The 14914-nt window shown below is 48.4% G+C and overlaps 1 protein-coding gene across 3 annotated transcripts in view; it reads left to right on the top strand.

The window, feature by feature from the left end:
* Positions 1-14914, top strand: part of hrg (poly(A) polymerase hiiragi) — a 46124-nt gene that overhangs the window by 19520 nt on the left and 11690 nt on the right. For 2 of the 3 annotated variants that reach the window (XM_050181450.3, XM_050181449.2), the window contains exons 11-14: positions 1699-1768; positions 3114-3180; positions 3260-3439; positions 5259-5591. In XM_050181450.3, the coding sequence (XP_050037407.1) occupies positions 1699-1768; positions 3114-3180; positions 3260-3439; positions 5259-5591 (650 nt within the window). Of the gene's footprint in view, positions 1-1698; positions 1769-3113; positions 3181-3259; positions 3440-5258; positions 5592-10793; positions 11932-14914 lie in introns of those variants that run through there. The other variant, XM_050181451.3, reaches the window with a different exon arrangement.

The raw sequence follows: 14914 nt of genomic DNA, 5'->3' as shown, positions 1-14914 counted from the left end.
TTGGTAATTGCTGCAGGTGATACATATTTGTGATCAGTTCTGGACAAAACGCGCTATAATGCATCCAAATGTTGTGTTAAACTATGCTATGGTGAATGTCACCTCAGAAGCAGCATTCGTGGATGATAGCAATCGGGGATACAATCATTTTCACGAGATTTAGTGTGAAGACGATGCAAGTAAACAGGGGGAGGCTACCCTGGAGACCGAACTTTTTTATTTTTTAAGATATCCTGATGAAACTTTCAGGGTATGTTCACACCACCGAACTATTAGGAACTGCGAAGTTTCATGAAGATAGGTTTATTAGTTCCAGAGTTATTGAGGTCTAACTAGGTGATTCATGTATATGCCTGAGGAAGAGCCTTGAGAAATGCCAGGACATCGTAGGAAGCTGAAAATCACTGTGATGATCCCTTGATAGATATCCCAGGGGGCTAAAGAGCCCTTTTCTTTAATTTCCGCTCCAAAAATTTTAAGACAACTTTGAATTTGATGTAGCCAGTAATGACCACATTCATCAAAAATTAATTGCTTATTATAAATTAACTGCGCCAACTTTCAATAAAAGAAGCCTGTTACCCCCTGGCAAAGTCATTAAGGAACAGAATAAAAAAAAACGGCATACAAATCTGAAGAGCGGTTCTTGAGATATCGCCTTCCCCAGCACCACTACTAGCGAAAAAATACATTCCGAGAAAACAGGCCTTAAAGTTGAACACGTGTTTTTTTATTAGAAAGCTCCTGCGGAGCTTCTAATTAGCTCTTGGGGCTCCAGGCACACTCAGTGTGTCGGATTTTCGACTGGCGACAGCCAAAAGCACAGTTTCGCTGCTGAAAAGCGTCTACGCAATCGGCACTCGCTGCGGAAGATCGGAAGTTCGATGCTCGTACAAGACGCATATCGCGCTCCCGCGCACCGAACATCGGCACTGTCTTGGGCTTTGCCGGCATAGCGTGCAGCGAAGAACTAGCGAAAAAAAAAAAGGCTGAGCAAATAATCTAAAAGATAGCGCTAGGCGGTGAACAGCTCGAAAGCAGGCGAGCAAGGGACGCGAGCGCGGCGGGCGCGGCATCAAAAGGAGCAGCCGCCGCCGCCCGCGCAGCAGCCAATGGCAGGCGCGCTTTAGCCCGCGGGATTTGAGCAGCCGCTGCCGCCCGCGCAGCAGCCAATGGTAGGCGCGCTTTACCCCGCGGGATTTGAACGCGCTGCTCCGGCCAATCAGCGCTCCGCATCACATCGCGGGAAAACGCCAATAGCGCCTCAACCGTGCCGACGATGCCACTTTGTAAGGCGGCAAAATAGAGACAAAGAATCCACGGTCAAAACGACACCAAGATGGCGAGGGCAGGCCGCATGGTCCGGGAATGGCGCGCGCGCGAAGTTTGACTTCATTTCGGCATTTGCGCGTGTTTTGTGGGCCGCGGTGGCCTCAAAAGTAGCGTTTTTTTTTTTTGGTACTTTACGGTTGAATTAGGTGCTGATAATTACAGAACAGGTAGTTTATGAGACATACAACCCAAAAATATGGTTTTTCAAAAATAGACTTTTTCGCGATTTTTCGGTTTTCAAGGGCCGCGTCCCCCCTTAAATAGATTTGCACATAAATATCTTGATTGTGAAAGAAAATTTCCTTTGTTGCCAATTCCTTGCTTATGTTGACCCAATTTGTTTGTCTTGTATTGTTACTCTTGCAGTAAAGAGGCAAGCAACAGCAATCAACATTTTCAAACAGGACATGGAAGTGGACATCAAATACGTCAGGCGGTAAGTCTTTTTGCATGTTCTGTTCATGGACGAGGCGCAAGAATGTAATTACTGTAACACTGGATGTGTTAGCGTGTAATAAATGTCATTATGAAGAAGCAGGACATGCATCAACCAAGATTAATACAGTCGAACCTCGATATATCGAACAGCGCGGTGATCGCAAAATAGTTCGATATAGCCAGAATTCGATATATAAAATCACGTAGAAAACGCGTGAAAAACTAGCGCAAATCAATCAATGAACCAATCGTGGCGCAATAGATACTCACATGAAGCTTCAAACAAAGTATTTATTTAGTTCGCTGAAAGTACTGAAGCAGCGTAGCCGGCTTCATATTGGCAACCGCGTGCTTGACCACGGCGTCCTCAACATAGTCCAAACGGTCCACAATAGACAGTCCAGTGCCTTCTATTGCACCACAGTAGCGGCGTACAACGACCAAAGCAGCAACAGCCTCAGTTGCAGTCGGGAGCGGGGCAACATCAGCGCTTGCTGGATCAGCCTCGGCAGCATCTTCGTTTGGCCGCTCAGCAGTCACTTCTGCCGCGATCTCCACGGCTGTTAACTCCACCACTGTTCCGGTGCAGTCGTCACCGCCAACGAAGTCCGCAGTGCACATGATGTGTGGCTCAGCACCGACAAAGCGCTCCAACTGGCTCCACGGCCGCCTCGATCACGCGCGCATGGCGGGGGCAAGCCTCGCCGTGCGCGCGTGATCGAGGCGGCTTGCCCCGCCGTGCGCGCATAGGTGCGCGCGTGATCGCGGCGGCCGTGCTGGCTCCAAGCCGCCGCGTGTGTACGCCGCTACGTTCAAATGGCGCCCTCGGCGCAACCGATGTGGGCAGCTGTCGTACGCAGCAGTCTGGAACGCCGATCGCGCCGCCGCTATCTTCGAGGTGTTGCGGGAAAGCTCGCCTCATGTCAACAGAGCGCACTTGGTCTGGGGCGGCGGAGTTCGATATACCCATTTTACATCCGGCCCCGTTCGAAATAAAGAATTAAAAATGCATGCGATTTTTCATGTGATATAGAAATTGTTCGATATACGCAATAATTCGATATATCCGTGTTCGATATATCGAGGTTTGACTGTAAAATAATAGCTTAGACATCCTGGCCCCCACACGGTACTCTTGGTCAGGTTGTAAACAAGCTGCCCATGTAGAGAACATAATGCCAAGTCCAATCTTTTCAGGGTTTATACTGGTCCTTCAAAGCCTTGAATGGGAAATGCCTCTTAAGGTCTTGAAAATCGCAGTTTTCATGATCCATCAAACTTTGTCTACATAGATTTAGTGCATCTCTTCAGCGTCCCCTTAACGCTTGCATGTCTTTCTGCAGGAGAGAGCTTGTGAAGTACCTACCTCAGTCTGTGCTCAATCGGTCCAAAAAGAAAGGAAACAAAACGGTGAGTTGTTTGCTGGTTCTGGCTACCCTAGGTTTCGGGTTTTGCTCAGCCCATTCGTGGATCACCTCATTGCTTGCAGAATGCGACGCCAAACTCCACACCTCAGCACAGCCCTGGCTCAACCTCGCAGACGGGAAAGAAGACTCTGTCTTCGAGCCGTTCAGACTCTGCCCTCCTTGGCTTGGTGGCTGATGGGATCGGTGGCACTGCCAATGATGTTGCGCTGATCAGTGACGACTCCTGCTCTAGCCTCAGTGTGGTGAGTGGACTGCTTGTATATCACGGCCTTGTGTACTTGGGAAGGATATGTTGCTGCTTGTTAGGTTTGAGGCTGCTTGAGTGAGAGACTATCGAATAAGGTGCGTTATGTTTGCGCTGTTCGAGTGCAATGGCTTGTTAAAGGAGTTGGGCACCTTTCAAAGTGTCCCTAAACTACCCCGAGGTTAAATTTATATAATGGCAGCTGTGTAAGAGTCCACAATGAAGGCGCAGCTGCAAGAGTTTTTCAAAACGATGCCATAATAGCTGGGTTACAGGCTTATGATGATCGACGACACGGGGGCTGCTCATTTCTCCCTCTCCTTCGAGCATCTCCCTTCAGACTGTTAAACTTGAGATTACGCACCCTCAAACACTAGGCACATGGGAACACAGTGCGCATCGAGGCACCAGCCATCTTGGCTCGACCTTTCCACTTGCCACAGGTTACCTCGAAGACATTGCCCACATTCACTAGGGGGGGAAGCAGGTGTTCGCATGCCTCGCCCCCGTTAGGCTTGATCACGTTGAGCATGGGGGGGGGGGGGGGGGAGCACGCCCCTCCCCACCGTTCTTGTGCTGGAGGAACAATTGCTGGCAGCGAAACAGGGCTGCCTATATGCATTCAGGCTCTGAAAGCAGGCCTCAGTTAAATTAAGGTTTATTGTATTGAGGATTTCACTGACACTTTTCTTGTAATTATACGCCAAAGCAGCAAGTGTCGTGCGAGAACACTGTATGCACGACGTATCCAAGGGGATTCTCATACATAAATGTCTTAGCCCTTTGCTGGGATAGGGCTTCAGCTGTGTTGTGCCTGGGAAAACATACAATTGAGAAACATATCAGCGGGGTTCTAGTATGCCGTATCTATTCGAATCTAGGCCGATAAGTTGTTTTTGTATTTTCACATAACCATATACCAAACTCCAACGTCAGCTTAGATTCGAGGCTTTCAAAAAATGTGCCAGTTTGTAATTGGAAATGATAGCTATGGTGCATATGTAGCGTTGTCTAGAAAAGTCTGTATCGCAGCCGTTACTGGCCGCTCCAGTACACGAGCGACGTCGCCATTTTAATCTGTGTCGTATTGGTACGGTGGCTTGGCTAAGTATCAGCTTGCGGTGTGGCATTATTGTAATGGTACGAAACAGGCGATGCCACAAATGAAAAGTTGTGCTAGCTGCAGAGGCATTGTCAAACGTTAAAAAGCCGGGCGGGACTTCAGCATCGATGACAAAAACCTCCATCGTTGGAGGGGCAACGGGACACGCCTTCTGCATGTGCCATAATGACGAGATGATAGCGATAAGAAAGATAAGTGCGAGATAACAGAAAGGTGCTTTTCACCAAGATAGTGCTGCGGCGCCGGTCGTACGCATTGAAACGTGCCGCACTGTCTGTGCATGTCTGAGCGCACGGGCGTGAGCTTGTGCGTGTCCACAAGCGTAGGAGGCTAGCAGCAAAGATGTAGAGTGAGCTTGCCATGTCCATATTAAATATTTTCATTTTGTGAACGCTGTCCTCGCTTTTTTGTTCAGCTTACATTCGAGGGTTTTTTTGTTTTTTTTTCGTGCGTTCGGGGGGTCGGCTTAAAAGGGGGGCAGGCCTAGATTCGAGTATATACACAAATTTTTATTGTCTTGGCTGCACTGGTTTACGTATGTGGACCAATGGCTTTTCGGAAGGAAAACCGATTGTGGGTGAGCGCCCATGTGGTCCGTACCTGCCCCAAACTCTTCTGGGGAGGGTGAACGGTATCTAGCTCAGCCCATTATCGGCTCTCATAACCTACTGCCTGCCTTGTTTGTGCCGCGCAGACTGCCAGCAGCAACCCAGCCTCCATTGCTCAGCACAAGCGCAAACTTGACCCCGAGTCTGGCGTGGATGTGGCAGTGTCAGGTGGGGGTGGTGGTGGTGGTGGCGGCGGCACTGGAGTGACTGCAGGCAGCCACCCTTACCACAACCAGAATGCCAACAGCTGCAGTGGGGGCTCTGGCGGGGAAGAGGCCAGTGAGGAGGACGGGGGCAGCAAGCGCTGCCGCTCGGACGAGGTCAACAGTGCTGCCTTCATGGATGCCATCGGACTGGGCAAGAACGCTGGCTCAGACCTGCCCTTTCTCGAGCGCACCGCTGCCGACAGCCAGCTGCAGGTAAGGATGCCGTGCATGCTATCTCGTCTCTGGACAAGAACCACAGAGGAAACACCGCGAGGCTATATAGTCAACGGCAACCTAAGAATGCAGTGGCAAGTGCGGTCGAAGCTTGATACTATAACAACTATACTATTGGATATAATAGAGTAAATGATTAGAGTTGTTTGCGTGCTACATATCGGCACAGCAAAGGTCATAAAAGTAGACAGGAGACTTTACAACTCATTGTGAAGCATTATGATAGTGTTTCTTTTGCAAAGGCTCGATTGCCTTTGTTGATACGTCACAATGCTAATAGCTGAAGTACAGAGTCTCCACACGGCGCTCATGGTTTGTGTGTAGCTGCTCCATGGCCTGTGCACCACGCCAGAGGCCGCGTCGGAGAATAAAGTCTGTTCACTCTGAGTTGACGGCTCGGCACGTTCCCTTGTTCATTTGTGGGCCTTCTCCTGGTAGTCACAGACTACTCCTAGCCATCTGCACCACTTGCTCTGCTGCACCGTTTGAGACAGGGTGATATGGCAATACCAGCATGCAGAGTGTTCAGTTTCAAGTGACGAACCCAGAGGTGCTGTGCACTGGTAATAGCAAGACCATTGTCGGAAACTATAACGTAGGGGAAGCCATGGTGAGCTAATGCAATTCTCGGAGCTGAAGTCGTAGCCTCTGAAGACGTGGAAGCCACAGAGAAGACTTCGAGAAAGCATTAACAATAATAATGTATGTCCTAGCAATGGTCCCCCGATATCAATGTGAAGCCTTGGACCAGGGTCGCTGTGGAAAAGGCCAGGGCATCTGTTGGACTGGCTGTGCAGGTCGATGTTGAGCCTGGCGTGTAGTGCACCTCTTCGCACTGTTGGCAATGTCTATGCCTGGCCACCAGACGTGGCTCCTAGCATTCATATTCCTCTTCTCCGTACAGGGGTGGCTGGCATGAAGCACATGCAAGTATTTGGGCCCGCAGTGGTTTTGGAACCACGACTCTTGAGCCCCATAGTAGACAGCCCTCGTGGAGATTGAGTTCTGTGCTTTCGGCATTGAAGGGGTTCCGCTGTGGCCCTGCTGCGAAGCTTTCTCCTTTCAAAACGGAAAGAACATAGCCCAGAACTGAACCGTTCCTTGTGGCTCGTGCCACAGCAGCAGGTGATAGGAGTCACGGATATGCCTCTTCCAGCAGGATCTTGCCAGGGAGAGGCAGTGTGGTGCTGTTGTTCAGCAGCAGCAGCCCACTAAGAACATCGGCATGCCCAAGCTCTTTGCCGTGCTTGTAAGTGGAGAGCATTGCAGCCCACCTGACCACTCGAGGCAAAGCTTGCACTGGAACAGGCTTGTTGGTGCCCAACAGTCCCAGAAGTGGCGTGTGGTCAGAACGTGCTTCAAGCAATATGTCCCACACATACTGGTGAAACCGATCCACCCCAAACACCAAAGCCACTGCCTCCTTGTGAAGTTGGCTGCAATTTTGTTCCGCTTTTGACAAGCACCTTGAGGCAAAAGCAGTGGGGCATTCTTGGCCATCAGCATCTATGTGCACCAGAACTGCGCCTATAGCATGTGATCATGCGTCACAGCCGAGACACAAGCCGGTCGGGCAGTGAATGCACCTTGCTGTTGCTGTCCCCACTCTCGCTTCTTTCCGTCAGAAAGAAGCAAGTGCAACGGCCGGAGGAGTGCAGAAAAATTGGGCAAGAAACGTTTGCTTGTCTTCGGCGACATCATTCACCTCAAAAAATGCTTCGGGCCGGTCCACCCTCTTGAATGGTTTGAGAATGCCGAAATTTGGCATGTGGGCAGATGGTAGAGTGGTTCGGAAACAGACTCGTCACCAGTTGATAAAGTACCGACGGCCGAGGATAGTCTGTGGCTACCGGGAAAAGAAGTAGGACATCAGGCCCGCGAACAAACAAAGGAACATGCCAAGCTGTCAACCCAGAACAAGCTTTTATTCTCTGGTGCGGACTTTTGGCACTCTTGCCAGGCCTGGCACAGCTACACACAAACCATTAGTGCTGCGTGGGGGCGCTACACTTCAGCTATTAGCATTGTGACAACTTCGATGTGGACAAGCACAAATATTATCACGTATATAATGGAGGTACAGTGAAACCTCGTTAAACCGTAGTTCGCCGGAGCTCAGAAAAAGTATGCGCTAAACAGTAGTACTGCTTAACCGAAATAGCATGAGATCGCCCACTTACCTGTCGAAAACAGAACTCAAGAGAGAGTGCGATGAAAGGTGAAAAAAACATGCAGTATTTATTCACTTCGCGCAACAAAAATGCTAGTTTCCTTTGATGCTGCGGCGGCCTAGTACGACGACAACAGCAGCCTCAAACTTACTGAAGCTGCATGCCAGCTTTTCAGCCAGCCCCCTCTTCTCGGCAAACACTCGCGTGGTGGATTCCTGGTTGGCGTTACGTATTCTCCGTGCACGTGCGCAGTAGTGCTGCAGAAGTCCCGAGGGCGCCTTTTTCATGGCCGGGTGCCGGAGTTTGGAATAGTTACGTTATCGCGCCCCTGTTCTCGTCGCGACGATTGCATTCATGAGGCTGAGGAAACACGCAGCTTATGCCACTGTCGGGCCTCAATCGCCCATGCTGTCGCTTTCCGTGTCATGCTCATCACTGTCACTAGTCGACTCTTCGGCAACAACACAGGCAACGATGGCGAAAAGTCGAACCTCGTAGCCGACATGTCTTCGCGGTCGCAGCAGTGCTGCCGAGCAACTTCTTCGCATTCCAGTTGCCACACATTGTAGTCAACAGCAGATCCCTGTTGCGTGCCAGCGCCGACTTCTTCATGTCACGTTCGACAGTGCGGACGACGATGTTGATGTTGATGTTGATGGGGCTTCACGCGCAAACGCACAGAGCCCTTGGAGGCCGTTGTTCCGATCGCTGAGGCTCGTTCTGCCGGGTTGCCTGATGAAGGCGGCGCACCACCGTGCTTGCGCGACGAAAAGTTGAAACGCTACGTTTTAACCGATGCGTACGCAATAAGCTGGTACGGTTTATGCGGATACAAAACACATTATGTTCAATGGCCACTGAGTCGGGCATTTGACTTTACTGCTGTTTAAGCGGGTACGGTTTAACGAGGTTTTACTGTACTTCCGTGTCAAATTCAACTTTGTCGTAGAGAGCTTTGGCTGTGCACTGCCACCAAGTCTGAAAAGAACCTGTATGTATGCTGATCGAAGGCACAGAACGCTGGTGTGGTGCGATTTGGGGGCACAGCCTGTCCCAAATTCTTAGGTTGTCGCAGAGTGAACAGGGCTTTTCACTGTAGCTCTAAGAGCATTTGGGGAGGAGCAGTCAAATAGGTCGAAATGGGCAGCTTTGGCATGGATTACAGCGGTCATCTATCAGATGCTGCGAAGCTTACTCAACCAGTGTAATTTGCACTACCACAAGTCCTGCAAAATGTCACTCGCATTGCTATCATCGTGAAGGAAACGTGGGAATGGCTTTTAGCACACCCTTCCGCTGCTTTGTCAAGCATCTACGATGGGTCGTAATGGGCTGTATGTGGCCGAGGTTGCGACTGCCTGCCAAAGCATACAGAGGGCTGCCTTGTAGCCTGTAACCTCAACCTGTAATGCGTGCCACTGTCAACGTGCATGCTGTCCAAAGTGCATGCTGGCCTTTGGTCTCCAGCTGTTGAACTTCAGTGTGTGACACATTCCTCACTTTTTTTCTTTAGTATCCTGTTGCAGAAAAGCCTGAAGGCTCTTTTGCAACAGTAGAGCCCATAGAGGTATGTCGCAGAGGTCACATGACCGTTTTGGGCCACCTGCTGTTTCTTGGTCTCGAGTTGCAAGGCCTCTCACAAAATAAACTGGGTAGGAACAACATGGTGGGTTAGCCATTCTAGGATTAAGTTTACTGCCTGGTTGTTAATCGACCATGTGACGTCTGCTGCCATTCAGGAATGTACACTTACTGTGTGTGGTTTACGCCGAGGCACAGGGTGCATCATTTTGCTTGACTCTGCTCTTGCAGTTGTGAGCAGCAGCTTAGTTACAGAAAGTTTCCTGTACACTTTGGGTAGAGGGCGTAGCATCGCATCTCGGGCTGTATTCTGTCTGTGGCAAGAGACATTCTTTGATTCAGCCACATTATTACTACTTCTTGTCCTGTCTTGCCTTTGAAGCAGTCATAGCAGCATACAGCCCATGGTACGCTGCAGCAGTCCCTAGCATGGACAAAACCCAGGCCACAATAAATTGACTTAGTTTTACCAACTGCACCACCGTTGCCATAAATCATGTCAGCATTAGCAGCACTTAGCCGGGTGAATAGCAGCTATGGTCAGTGTCGAAAGGCAAGAAGGTGAGAATAAAAACATTCTACCATGGTAGCGGGGTTGAGGGGGCTCGACCCCAAACTTCAACCTAATATTCACTGGAAAAATGCACAATGGCAGTGTCCTCAATGTTTCTTCAAACCCACGTACAGCGAAGAGGCAGTGAGAACTACTGTCACTGCAGCAGCGACCTGCACTCTAAACGTGGTGAAATCTTGTCTATTGTTGGCCTCGCACATGCTCCCACATGTGGTGCCAGTCGCTGCTCTTGGGTACCAGCCCAAGTGCTCTTGCATCACACGGAGCGCTGGCTTCCTCGTTTGCCAGCGGATGTCTCCCGCACGGGTTCTTGCCAAGAGCAACGCTTCCACCACCAGCTCTGGCAGCATGTGCTTCGGTGGCCCGTGGCATGGTGGTGGCAAAGGTAACATGGTGTGTGGTAGCTGGCCCATTGCGTCCCACTTGGCACCAAGAAGGCTGCATCGCTGGTGAGGGTGGCATGGCAGCGGGGGCGGTGTGATGGAGAGCCCCCTGTGCGGCAGTCAGTGTTGCCATTTTGGCAGGTTTCCCACTAGATCTGGCATGTTTCATGCAAAACAGTTCATCTTGAATGATAGCTTTCTGAATCATCTTTGGAAGATTCACCAAAGTGTGCAACCAAAATGCGACCTTTGCCATGTCTGCTGGTCATGGCGCACTGAAACATCTGGACACTCTGGTCACCTCCCTTCTTCACATCGTGCTACCTTTGCCACTTCCAAGCTGCCCCAGCGCCATGGGTTTCAGAGAGCGTGTCGTTGCATCGTAACGCGACTTTTATTTAACACTTTTGACCACTATCGGAAGGGCCGTCCTTGCTTCAGCGCTACCTCTCCTTGCATTGTTCTCTTGTAGGTGTTGGGCTGACACTTTTCCCCGCTACTTCCTCCTCTCCATGAGCACGTGCAGAGAAAAAGAGAAAAAAAACACAAAAAACATCGCCGCCGCTGCCACCGCCGCTGTGCCACCTCGCTTGCTCGGTCCTCGCGGCCACCTTCTTGACAAGCCCTGTGCACCCTGCTTGCCTGCCATCTGGGAACGCTCCGCGTTTGCATGCACGCTGCCTGCTGGCTTTGTTTTCGGTGCACACATGACGCCCTGCGCCTCTCCGCGCCCTGCCCGTCTCCTCGAGACAGTAGTATGGCTGTACATTGCATGGCTGCGATTGATTGACAACCTGTGATCTCTCTCTCTTTTTTTTTTATCCCCCTCCCATAACACTCTGCTTAATTTGGTGCTTTGGAAAACGGACAGTAGTACACCTTGCAGCTTCTGCATGCACGTAAATTGGGGATTTGGCCAGTATCTAACCCTCGGACAAGGTGCATTTTTCCTTTGGGATGTTTTCTATCCCCTTTGACCTTCTTTACCCTCTCCCGTTTCCTGAAGTCATTGGCAATGTTTGTGACCAGTTGCTTTAAGAAACGTAACATTGGCTGCTGTGCAACCCTCTGTGTGGGCAACTGGTTAGAACAGCCTGTCCGAAATAACTGACAGTTTCTTCTTCTCTCATGCAGTCCAAGCTGAATCTAGTCACATTCTTCCAGCTTTTTTTTTTTAAGTTCAAACATTTTTGTTTCTTCTGTGTCTCGAGCAGACAGGCCAGGACTATCTTTTCTCATAGCAGCACCGTCCTCCCACTATGGATGCCTGCGCACAGCATTTAGGCTTTAAAAAAAAAAAAATTAGCAGTAGAGTTTTGCAAAGGTGTTTCTTTTTTGAGATACTGTGGCTTATCTTCTCTCTCAGCCCCTCATCCCCTGTCTTAGTAATGTGCGTGTTATGACTCATCTGCTGCCCGGTGTTTCGCTAAATTCAGGACTGTGTGTAGGCTTCCCACGGGAACGTGTGCTGGAGCCTGTGTTTACTATTGTCATTTGAGCAGACATTCCGTGTGCGGCTTCAAAATTTCAAGGCGCGTCTTTCTTGTTATGCTCTCTGTGTGCCAAAGCAGGTTGTAATGACTTTCAATAAAGGTACTTTTCTTCTAGCAGATGTTTGGTGCTTGTGACTGTTGTGTGTCTTGTTGGATCATGTGTGTTTTAGTGCACCGTTGTACAGTCTTGGGTTACAGCTGTTCTGTCATCTTTTACAGGCTTAACCTGTATGGATAATTTTTCTTTTGTGTGTAAACGGTTAAATGCCCCTGCAGTGGATTTTGCAACAAAATTACCTGTGAAATGTAGGATTCTGTATGTCCCGGCTAAATTCTAGATGCGTATTGTTCAGGCCTCAGCAGCGAAGACCTCCACAACAAATTGTTTGAGCATCTCTGGGGGCAGATTTGTTGAGTTACAATAAATGCATGTAGTAGCAGTGCTCCCTGCTCTGTGCAGTGATATTGTCCAACACCACAGCTCAATATATTTTGTGGTAAATGAAGTGCAGATGCTGTTGGAGTCGTAAGATTGCCTTCAGGATCCCCGAGCGCATGCATGTTCGTGCTTGGGCAAAAGTTGATTTGCCACCTTGGAGCACATGGAACAAAATTGAGAGAGGGAATTTGAATGTACCAGGGCTCAAGAAAAGCCTCTGGAACACCAAAACAGTAAATACTTAGCTGCTTACTTACTTTATTTTTCACAATTTGTGCTCTTACGCTTGAAATACAGGCTAACCCACATAAAGTGAATTATTCTCTATTGTAAAATTTACTGGCTGATACTTAAGCTAAATAATTCCCTCGTGAAAAACTCAATGTTAGGTGTAGCTGAAAAACTGCCTTGCCGGACACTTCCCGGTGCTGAGCTAACATTGGGAAAGGTGGACTGCTGGATCAGGTCTACACAATCTCGCACATGAGGAATGCTTAGTGATACTGAGAAACATTCTGAGAGAGGCAAGAATTACTGTCTACTATGTGTAGTTTCTTGACCAATAAAGGCATTCCTTTCTTTTCTTCAATGGAGACAGTTTCGTACATAATGAACACGTCAGGAAAGTCTATTTTAGGCAAATTTTGGGTATAGTGTTAGTATCAAACTATTTTCAGCGCATAAGCCTGTTCACTATATCTGAATTCTACTGTAATCACTGCCTGCCTTCAGTACCTTGCAAATGCTCATAAGCCGCATTTGCAAGGTATACTATCCTCATAGTGCCAAGAAGTGTTCATCTTGTTAGCTTAGTGGGATGCGAACCAGTCTCAAGGTTCATAGTTTCACCAATACATAACGTTGGAGGGAGGGAAAAGTAGAGGTAGCAATGACTTCGTATTGCACCATAGTTTGGTTGCAGCGGGCACACTCGTAATGCCACAAGTTTTGCATGGCCTCCCGAGATGGCGTCGATGTTGTTGCTCATCCTCTGGCAAGCAGAACACACGAGTGATGCACAGAAAAGCAGAGTTGTTAAGGAACTGAATTTAGTGCCGAACACGTGCATAGCCAAAAGGCAACTCCAGAATACCCATTTATATCGGCTTGCCACAGTTATGATGCAACGAAATGTATGGCGAGAGTCTGACGCTACCGATGAACTAGGCTAGAGCAGGTCTTGATGAGGCTGGTATCATTCAGCCACAAACACTTCTACGGCTGTTACCTGTTTGCACACTGGATGTTTGCACACCAGAGAATTGCATGTTGTGAAATTCCTGCAGCAGTGCTGCTAAACATTATTACAAGAAACCTTTTCTCCTCTACTGCCACCTGGCTGTTCTGGAGTAGCTACCTAAATCCTTTGCAAGCACTTGGATATTGCACATCCAACACTGCCAGAGGGCGGCAAGCTCCGCACTGTATCCTGGCAGAAGCTGCCTTATGCAGCCTGCATGAGGAACATGATGTTGTAGAAGTCTTCAACCGATGGCAATACAAAGGCAGGTTCATTGCGACAATATGCCTGGAAATGGAAACGCAATTACAAGTTTCCAAAGGAAGTTCACAAATTTCTTGTGGCTAAGCAAACACCACTACTCGTCCCAATGATTTGGTAACATGCCACGACTTCTGAATGGAGGATGGTGAAGTATCCTGCGCATGCAAGAATGATGCACACTGTTGCATGTTGCACAAGCAGTTTCCTATGCTCTTCTAACAGTGGCACAATGAGACTGTTGCATGCAACTTTATTGTGGAGTGCTCTCCACGGAACTGTGCTCTGTGGTATAGCTAATAGTTGAATCCATGCGTCAACGAAGCGACAGTCATCTGCATTGCAACAACCCATTGCCAACAAAGGCACAAGACAGCCAGGGTGACCAGATGAACTAGGGTCGACAAACAAGTGACCTGTTTATTGAGCAGTACCAAAGTGGTACAGTTTTTTCTTGTAAGAGTTTTTTTTTGCTCCCCAAACAAGCTTTGTCAAAATTGGGTTAAACCGGATTTCCCCCCTGGAGTTTGCACTTTGATATAGGGTAATAAATGCAGGTGTTTAAGTCCTGCCAACCTTGTCTGAGCAGGTGGTCAAGATATTGATATTATCCACATATTAATTATAATACACGCTTCTTTTTTTTTTTTTTCACTTAATACTCAAGTGAAAATCGGTACATGTAAGTCGTGTCCATCTATAGCGAACTCTATAGTTCATCGAAAAGTGGTCTTTGTATCAATAATTGATTATATATATGCAGGGATAATTAATCATTCATCATTTTAGCCTTTTGTTAAGGAATGGAGATTTTTTGCCGGGTGCTGTCAAAAAAGGTTGAAACAGTTATCTACTTTTGTAGGATACTCTTTTAATGTTTGAGAGGTGGAACCTAGTTTGACACATAAGTGTGTAAGTGTTGATAAAGTATAGTCTCTAACTTGTTAAAAGACTAAATATAGTTCACAGTAGTGGTTTTTGAAAGGAAACAAAATGTTATGAAATGGCACTTAGTACAGACTAAAATGCATGGCTCTAGTGAATCCCTGTATAGTCCAGTAAAGTAAGAAAAATGCCAGAAGTGAAAGGTGAAGTCCAGCTGCAATATCCAAAAAATTGCAATATACACAGGGGAAAAGAAAATTACTGGTTTAGGACTT

The sequence above is a fragment of the Dermacentor andersoni genome, chromosome 7, assembly GCF_023375885.2.
Source record: "Dermacentor andersoni chromosome 7, qqDerAnde1_hic_scaffold, whole genome shotgun sequence".
In the NCBI taxonomy this organism is placed as follows: Eukaryota; Metazoa; Arthropoda; class Arachnida; order Ixodida; family Ixodidae; genus Dermacentor; species Dermacentor andersoni.
Note: the sequence above shows the minus strand (reverse complement) of the source record. Positions and strands in the feature narration are given on the sequence as shown.